This window comes from Somniosus microcephalus, chromosome 6 (genome assembly GCF_052327205.1).
Source record: "Somniosus microcephalus isolate GS21.2 chromosome 6, FLI_Smic_1.0, whole genome shotgun sequence".
In the NCBI taxonomy this organism is placed as follows: Eukaryota; Metazoa; Chordata; class Chondrichthyes; order Squaliformes; family Somniosidae; genus Somniosus; species Somniosus microcephalus.
Window position 1 is genome coordinate 4,325,509 of NC_140992.1, and position 9,506 is coordinate 4,335,014.

At 49.7% G+C, this 9,506-nt stretch overlaps 1 protein-coding gene across 2 annotated transcripts in view; it reads right to left on the minus strand.

The window, feature by feature from the left end:
- The window catches only part of ccdc50a (coiled-coil domain containing 50a), a 130,944-nt gene extending 123,744 nt beyond the window's left edge, over positions 1 to 7,200 (minus strand). Inside the window, exon 1 of one of the 2 annotated variants that reach the window (XM_085989641.1) lies at positions 7,050 to 7,200. In XM_085989641.1, the coding sequence (XP_085845767.1) occupies positions 7,050 to 7,098 (49 nt within the window). In that variant the 5' untranslated portion in view covers positions 7,099 to 7,200. The remainder of the gene's footprint in view (positions 1 to 7,049) is intronic. The other variant, XM_085989640.1, reaches the window with a different exon arrangement.
- Positions 7,201 to 9,506: the final 2,306 nt, after the last annotated feature.

Genomic DNA, 9,506 nt, shown 5'->3' on the forward strand with positions numbered 1-9,506 from the left:
CAGTTTCGCGCACATGCATGAAATTTAACATGGGAAAAGTCGGTTCGGTCCCGGGCTGGGCGGAACCGGCAGAGAGCAGCGTGGCCGCACAGCTTAGAGGGATCGCTGCCCTCCTCCAGCCTTACAACCCTCCGAGAACTCTGTGCTCCTCCAATTCCGGCCTCTCGCACATCCCCAATTTCCTTCACTCCACAATTAGCGGCCGTGCCTTCAGCCGCACGGACCCCACGTTTTGGAATTCCCTCCCGAAACCTCTCTGCCTCTCTCCCTCCTTTAAGGTCCTCCCTAAAACCCATCTCTTGGACCAAGCTTTTAGTCACCCCCCAGTGTTGATTTTGGTCTGATTACTCTCCTGTGAAGCACCTCGAGACGTTTTACTACTTTAAAAGGCACTATATAAATGCACATTTTGTTATCTTGATTTCTGCACCCTCTAAACTGCAGAAGCTGAAATTTCTCAATTATTCTGTATAGCGGATGCAGAATCTTCAGGTATCTGGAATCGCAATGACATCATCGCGTGCAATCGCCGAAGTGCACTGGTGCCACAAGCAGAGCGAGAATAACATTGTACATAAAACAGTTAATCGCTCCAAGACTGCACGTCCATCCCTGGCTTTAAATGATGATAAATGGCTGCGACAGGATCCACACCTCAATTAGATTACTGTCTTGGAATTACTTTTGTTTTTTTTTAAATTAATTTACATTGACAAGATCATGAATCGATTTTGTTTTCAATTTAAAAAAGGTTCGCAGGAAGCAATTCAAAACCTGATTTTCATTCTAACACATTGATTGTCAGATCCACGGAACAAAGCAGAGCTCGATCGCGGCTACACCCAGCTTTAGCAAAATGGAGAGAGAGAGAGAGAGAGAGAGAGAGAGAGAGAGAGACCGACCTTGAGAAGGAGGCTAAGAGGAGATTCAGGATCTGGGGCAGGGACGCCAGCCCTCATTCAGTGGATTAGAGATTAATAAATGAATGCCAACTACAACACTGTTAGGGGTTCTGCAATTAGCCACAACACTCTGGGTCCGGTCAGGGAACCAGGGAGGGAGGGGGAATTGACCCTCTCCTGATCCATAGCTGGTGACCCCTGCTAAGTGGTGTCTGGATGAAGACAGGATGGTCATGAATAAGTTGAACAGCCACCTGGGAGTACAGGAGAGTGTCTCCCAGCAAGAACATGCTGCACACACGCTGGTCCAATGCTTCTGTAGCGGGGCCATTTTAGCTTCGATTCCAGAAGGCGGACGAGAGCTGGAGGGGAGGGGGGGGGGGGGGGGACAAGCTGAAAGGGTTAAACTCCCAGGGCAGGTTGCATAAACTTCGCTTGGATTCCCTAGAATATAGTAGGTTTAAGGGGGTAATTAAATCAATTATGATTAAAAGGATTTGATAGGGTAGACACAGAAATTATTTCCTCTGGTTGGTGGTGGGGGGGGGGGGGTTGTCCAATCAGAGAATGGTTACAGCACAGAAGGCGGCCATTCGGCCCGTCGAGCCCGTGCCGGCTCTCTGCAAGAGCACTTCAGCCAGTCCCACTCCCCGCCCTTTCCCGTAGCCCTGCAATTTTTTTTTCCTTCAGGTATTTATCCAACTCCTTTTTCAAAGCAGTGATTGAGTCTGCCTCCATCACCCTTTCAGGCAGTGCATTCCAGATCCTCACCACTCGCTGAGTAAAAAAGTTTTTCCTCATGTTGTCTTTGGTTCTTCTGCCAATCACCTTAAATCTGTGTCCTCTGGTTCTCGACCCTTCTGCCAATGGGAACAGTTTCTCTCCAGCTACTCTGTCTAGACCCCTCAAGATTTTGAACACCTAAGGAGGTGAATGCTGACAAAATACCAGAAGAGGAAAAGGTAGAAGCAATGGAAGGGGTGCAAATTGATAAGACAGGATGTACTAGAAAGGCTGGGTATGCTTAGAGTGGATAAGTCTCCTAGTCCAGATGGCTTGCATCCCAGGTTGCTAAGGGAAGAGGGGGTGGAGATAGCAGAAGGGTTTGCCATAATTTTCTAATCTTCCCTAGATGCGGAGGAGGTGCCTGAGGATTGGAAAGTGGCAAATGTGACACCATTGTTCAAGAAAGGGTGCAAGGACAATCCTAGTAACTACAGGCCGCTCAGTTTAACATCAGTGGTGGGTAAAGTTTTAGAAACAATAATCAAGGAAAAAATTAACGGGCACTTGGAGAGGTTTAAGCTAATTAAGGAGAGCCAACACGGGTTTGTGAAAGGCAGATCATGTTTGACTAATCTAATTGAATTTTTTGATGAAGTAACAGAGGATTGATGATGGGACTGCAATGGATGTTGTCTACATGGATTTTAGGAAGGTGTTTGACAAAGTGCCACATAGAAGGCTGGTTAACAAAATTGAGGCTCATGGAATAGGTTGGTCAGCGGCAGCTTGGATAAGAAATTGGCTTAAGGACAGAAAACAGCGAGTTGTGGTAAATGGCTGTTTTTCAGACTGGAGGATGGTAGACAGTGGTGTTCCCCAAGGGTCAGTGCTGGGGCCACTGCTTTTTTGATATATATAAAATGACCTGGATATTGGAATAGAGAGCACAATTTCTAAATTTGCCGATGACACCAAACTTGGAGGTATGGCAAACAGTGAGGATGATACCAATCGACTGCAACAGGACATAGAAAGGCTAGCTTAACCGCATAAGAGATTAGCATGCAAAGTTAAAGCACATGGGATTGGGGGTAAGGTACTGACTTGGATAGAGAACTGGTTGGCAGACAGGAAGCAAAGAGTTGGAATAAACGGGTCTTTTTCCGAGTGGCAGGCAGTGACTAGTGGGGTACCGCAGGGATCAGTGCTAGGACCCCAGCTAGTCACAATATATAATGATCTAGGCGAGGCGACTTGATGTAATATCTCCAAGTTTGCAGACGACACAAAGCTGGGTGGGCGAGTGTGCTGTGAGGAGGATGCCGAGAAACTCCAGTATGATTTGGACAGGTTGGGTGATTATACTGCATCTGCCATGCATTTGCCCAATGTGGATAAATGCGAGGTTATCCACTTTGGTGGCAAAAACAGGAAGGCAGATTATTATCTGAACGGCAATAGATTGGGAGAAGGGGAGGTGCAATGAGACCTGGGTGTCCATGTGCACCAGTCACTGAAGGTAAGCATGCAGGTGCAGCAGGCGGTTAAGAAGGCAAATGGTATGTTGGCCTTCATAGCGAGAGGGTTTGAGTACAGGAGCAAGGATGTCTTGCTGCAGTTGTACAGGGCCTTGGTGAGACCACACCTTGAGTATTGTGTGCAGTTTTGGTCGCCTTATCTGAGGAGGGATGTTCTTGCCATGGAGGGAGTGCAGCGAAGGTTCACCAGGCTGATACCTGGGATGGCGTATGAAGGGAGATTGGGTCGATTAGGCTTATATTCGCTACAGTTTAGAAGAATGAGAGGGGATCTCATTGAAACTTATAAAATTCTAACAGGACTAGACAGACTAGATGCAGGAAGGATGTTCCCGATGGCGGGGTGTCCAGAACCAGGGGTCACAGTCTAAGGATAAGGGGTAAGTCATTTAGGACTGAGAGGAGGAGGAATATCTCCACCCAGAGAGTGATGAACCTGTGGAATTCTCTACCACAGAAGGCAGTCGAGGCCAAATCATTAAATATATTCAAGGAGTTAGATATATTTTTTTTTAAGGCTAAAGGGATCAAGGGATATGGGGAGAAAGCAGGGACAGGGTACTGAATTTGGATGATCAGCCATGATCTCATTAAACAGCGGAACAGGCTCGAGGGGCCGAATGGCCTACTCCTGCTCCTATCTTCTATGTTTCTAGCAGAATGGGCAGACGGAATTTAATACGGAGAAGTGTGAGGTGATGCATTTTGGCAGAAGGAACAGGGAGAGGCGATATACACTTAATGGCACAGTTTTAAACAGTGTGCAGGGACAGAGGGACCTGCCGACAGAAGTGGTGGAAGCGGAGACACTCGATGTTTTCAAGGGGAGACCGGATAGGCACTTGAGGGAAATAAACTTGCAGGGCTACGGGGATAGAGCGGGGGAATGGGACTGACTGGATTGCTCTACAGAGAGCCGGCACGGACTCAATGGGCCAAATGGCCTCCTTCTGTGCCATTATGATTCTGTGACCTCTATCAAACCTCCTCTCAACCTTCTCTGCTCCAAGGAGAACAACCCCAGCTTCTCCAGTCTATCCACGTGACTGAAGTCCCTCATCCCTGGAATCATTCTCGTAAATCTTTTCTGCACCCTCTCTAAGGCCTTCACATCCTTCCTAAAGTGCGGTGCCCAGAATTGGACACAAGACGCCAGTTGAGGCCGAACCAGGGTTCTATACAGGTTCATCATAATTTCCCCACTTCTGTACTCTATGCCTCTATTCATGAAGCCCAGGATCCTGTAAGCTTTTTTAACTGCATTCTCTCCACCTACAACGATTTGTGCACAGATGCCCCCAGGTCTCTCTGTTCATGCACCCCCATTAGGATTGTACCCTTTAGTTTATATTGTCTCACCTCGTTCGTTCTACCAAAATGTAGCAGATTGCACTTTTCTGCATTAAATTTCATCTGCCACGTGTCCGCCCATTCCACCAGCCTGTCTATGTCTTCCTGAAGTCTATCACTCTCCTCCTCACTGTTCACTATACTTCCATGTTTTCTGTCATCTGCAAATTTTGAAATTGTGCCCTGTACACCCACGTCCAAGTCATTAATATATATCAAGAAAAGCAGTGGTCCTAGAACCGACCCCTGGGGAACACCACTGTATACCTTCCTCCAGTCCGAAAAACAACCGTTCACCACTACTCTCTGTTTCCTGTCACTGAGCCAATTCCATATCCATGCTGCCACTGTCCCTTTTATTCCATGGGCTTCAACTTTGCTGGTTAACCTATTATGTGGCACTTTATCAAATGCCTTTTGGAAGTCCATGTACACGTCAACCACATTACCCTCATCAACCCTCTCTGATACCTCATCAAAAAACTCAATCAAGTTGGTTAAATATGATTTGCCTTTAACAAATCCGTGCTGGCTTTCCTTAATTAATCCACACTTGTCCAAGTGACTGTTAATTTTTTCCCCGATTGTTGTTTCTAAAAGTTTCCCCACTACTGAGGTCAAATTGACTGGCCTGTCGTTGCTGGGTTTATCCTTGCACCCTTTTTTGAACAATGGTGTAACATTTGCAATTCTCCAGCCCTCTGGCACCACTCCCGTATCTATGTAGAATTGGAATATTATGGACAGTACCTCCACGATTTCTGCCCCCAATTCCCTCGGCATCACAAGATAATTCCCATCCGTGCCTGGTGACTTATCTACTTTAAGTACAGCCAGCCTTATTAATAGCTCTCAATTTTTATCCCATCAAGTGTCTCCACTACCTCCTCCTTCACTATGTCTATGGCAGCATCCTCTTCCTTGGTGAAAACAGATGCAAAGTACTTGTTTAGTACCTCAGCCATACCCTCTGCCTCCATGCGTAGGTCTCCTTTTTGGTCCCTAATTGGTCAAACCCCTCCTCTTACTACCCATTTACTATGTATATGGCTATAGAAGACCTTTGGATTACCTTTTATGTCCAGAACAAGGGGGCATAACTGTAAAATTAGAGCTAGGATGTTCAGGGGTGATGTCAGAAAGCACTTCTTCATACAAAGGGGAGTGGAAATCTGGAACTGTGGAACCCTGAAAAGCTGCAGAGGCTGGGGGTCAACTGAAAATTTCAAAACTGAGATTGTTCAATTTTTAAAATAACAGAAAATGCTGGAAATACTCAGCAGGCCAGGCAGCATCCGTGGAGAGAGAAACAGAGTTAACGTTTCAGGTCTGGGACCCTTCATCAGAACTGAAAAAAGCTGGAGATGTAACAGATATGAAGCAGGTGCAGAGACAGGGGGGGCGGCGTTAGGAGGGGAGGAAGGAATTGAAAGAACATCCTGTACTTTTGTAAGAGGCAGGAAAGATAAAATGTTGCAAATAGGAGTGGCAAAAATCATACTGCATGAACAATGGGGGCAGGGATAATTATCTGAAATTGTTGAACTCAATGTTGAGTCCGGCAGGCTGTAAAGTGCCGAATCGAAAGATGAGGTGCTGTTCCTCGAGCTTACGTTGAGCTTCATTGGAACAATGTAATAGGCCGAGGACAGAGAGATCAGAGTGGGAGTGAAGCGGTGAATTAAAGTGACAGGCAACTGGAAGCTCGGGGTCACCCTTACGGACTGAACAGAGGTGTTCCGCAAAGCGGTTGCCCAATCTGCGTTTGGTCTCCCCAATGTAGAGGTGACCGCATCGTGAGCAGCGAATACAATATACTAGATTGCAAGAAGTACAAGTAAATCGCTGTTTCACCTCAAAGGGGTGTTTGGGGCCCTGGACAGTGGGAAGGGAGGAGGTAAAAGGGCAGGTGTTGCATCTCCTGCGCTTGCACGGGAAGGTGCCAGGCGAAGGAGAAGGGCTGTTAGGGGTGATTGAGGAGTGGAGCAGAGTGTCGCGGAGGGAGCGGTCCCTTCGGAATGCTGACAGCGGAGGTGAGGGGAAGATGTGTTTGGTGTGGGATCGCGTTGGAGGTGGCGGAAATGGCGGAGGATGATCCGTTGAATGTGGAGGCTGGTGGGGTGAAAGGTTGGGTATGGGTATGAAGGGCTATGGAACCAAGGCGGGTAGATGGAGTTAAGATACAGGATCAACCACGAATTAATTGAATGGAGGAACTGGTTTGAGAGGTAAATGGCCTCCCCCTGTTGCTATGCGGTGTGGGAGGAGGGGAAGATTGGCAAAGGGGGAGGGAGGGAAGAACTGGGACCATAAGGGGGGGGGCGGAGAGAGAGAGAGAGAGACAGGGCAGACGGATGACGAGAGAGGTGACAGTGTTTGGGGGGGGGGGGGGGGAGGGAGAGAGATGGAGAAGGGGGGGATGGGGGTGGGAAGAGACGGTCTGGGGGGGGTTTCAGTACAGCTGACCCGGCCTCCCCCCCGCGCTCCCCCCGGGCCCCCCCCCCCGCGCTCCCCCCGGGCCCCCCACTCCTACCTGTGTTGACGGCGGGGAGGTTGCTCTGGTCGATGCTGAACTCCGCCATGGCGCCGCTCCGGGACCCTCAGTAATGCCCCCGCCTCACTACCCCCGCTCTCCGCTGCCCCTCTCACACTCTCCCTCTCCCTCTCCTCTCACACTCTCCCTCTCACACTCTCCCTCTCCTCCGCTCCCCCACACTCTCCCTCTCCTCCGCTCACTCACACACACTCTCTCTCTCTCTCTCGGCACTTTGCTCCCCGCGCATGCGCCCCCGGGTGACGGCGGCCCGCTCGGCCTCGGCCCCGCCCCCCGCTGCAGCGTTTTGAAATCGCCCTCCTGCAGCCAGAAGCGCAGAGACAAGCCAACATCCAATTTAAATATACTTCTCAACTCTTTCAAGTTATAAGAAATATGAAAAGAGTTTTATTTGCAAACAAAGAATTTCATATAGGATTCTGATGCAATTTCACGTTAAAAATTCCCTCCCTTTAATGACCAGTTAACTTTCCCCCCACTTACTCCAAAGACTGCTCCAAATTACCACCCGCCCCACAAACAAAGACTTGCATTTCTATAGCGCCTTTCACAACCACCGGACGTCCCAACGCGCTTTACAGCCAATGAAGTACTTTTGAAGTGTGGTCACTGTTGTAATATAGGAAACTCACCAATTTGCGCACAGCAAGCTCCCACAAACAGCAATGTGATAGTGACCAGATAATCTGATTTATTGATGTTGGTTGAGGGATAAATATTGGCCCCAGGTCACTATGGAGAACTCCCCTGCTCTTCTGCAGAAATAGCACCGTGGGATCTTTTACGTCCACCTGACAGAGCAGACAGGGCTTCGGTTTAACGTCTCATCTGAAAGACGACACCTCAGACAGTGCAGCGCTCCCTCAGTACTGCCCCTCCGACAGTGCAGCGCTCCCTCAGTACTGCCCCTCCGACAGTGCGGCGCTCCCTCAGTACTGCCCCTCCGACAGTGCAGCGCTCCCTCAGTACTGCCCCTCCGACAGTGCAGCGCTCCCTCAGTACTGCCACTCCGACAGTGCGGCGCTCCCTCAGTACTGCCACTCCGACAGTGCGGCGCTCCCTCAGTACTGACCCTCCGACAATGCGGCGCTCCCTCAGTACTGACCCTCCGACAGTGCGGCGCTCCCTCAGTACTGCCCCTCCGACAGTGCAGAGCTCCCTCAGTACTGCCCCTCCGACAGTGCAGCACTCCCTCAGTACCGTCCCTCCGACAGTGCGTCGCTCCCTCAGTACTGCCCCTCCGACAGTGCAGCACTCCCTCAGTACCGTCCCTCCGACAGTGCGTCGCTCCCTCAGTACTGCCCCTCCGACAGTGCGGCGCTCCCTCAGTACCGTCCCTCCGACAGTGCGTCGCTCCCTCAGTACTGCCCCTCTGACAGTGCTGCACTCCCTCAGTACTGCCCCTCCAACAGTGCAGAGCTCCCTCAATACTGCCCCTCCGACAGTGCGGCGCTCCCTCAGTACCGTCCCTCCGACAGTGCGTCGCTCCCTCAGTACCGCCCCTCCGACAGTGTGTCGCTCCCTCAGTACTGCCCCTCTGACAGTGCTGCGCTCCCTCAGTACTGCCCCTCCAACAGTGCAGAGCTCCCTCAATACTGCCCCTCCGACAGTGCGGCGCTCCCTCAGTACCGTCCCTCCGACAGTGCGTCGCTCCCTCAGTACTGCCCCTCCGACAGTGCGGCACTCCCTCAGTACTGCCCCTCCGACAGTGCAGCGCTCCCTCAGTACCGCCCCTCCGACAGTGCAGACTTTTGGATTACCTTTTATGTTAGCTGCCATTCTATTCTCATACCCTCTCTTTGCCCCTCTTATTTTCTTTTTCACTTCTCCTCTGACCTTTCTATATTTAGCCTGATTCTCAGATGTATTCTCTCCCTGACATCTGTCATACGCACTCTTTTTCTGCTTCATCATATTCTCTCTCTCTTTCGTCATCCAGGGAGCCTTGACTTTCGTTGCCCTGCCTTTCCCCCTTGTGGGAATGCACGTCAACTGTACCTGAACTATTTCCTCTTTAAAGGCAGCCCATTGTTCCATTACAGTTTTGCCTGCCAATCTTTGATTCCAGTTTACCCGGGCCAGATCTATTCTCATCCCACTGAAATTGGCCTTCCCCCAATTAAGTATTTTTACTCTAGATTGCTCCCTGTCCTTTTCCATAGCTAATCTAAACCTTATGATACTGTGATCACTGTTCCCTAAATGTTCCCCTACTGACACTTGCTCCACTTGACCAACCACATTCCCCAGAACCAGATCCAGCAATGCCTCCTTCCTCGTCGGGCCGGAAATATACTGATCAAGAAAGTTCTCCTGAACACACTTCAGAAATTCTTCCCTTTATCTGCCCTTTACACTACAGGGTATTACTATCCCAGTCTATATTAGGATAGTTGAAGAAAATTTGACATCGGGCCACATAAGGAGAAATTAGGG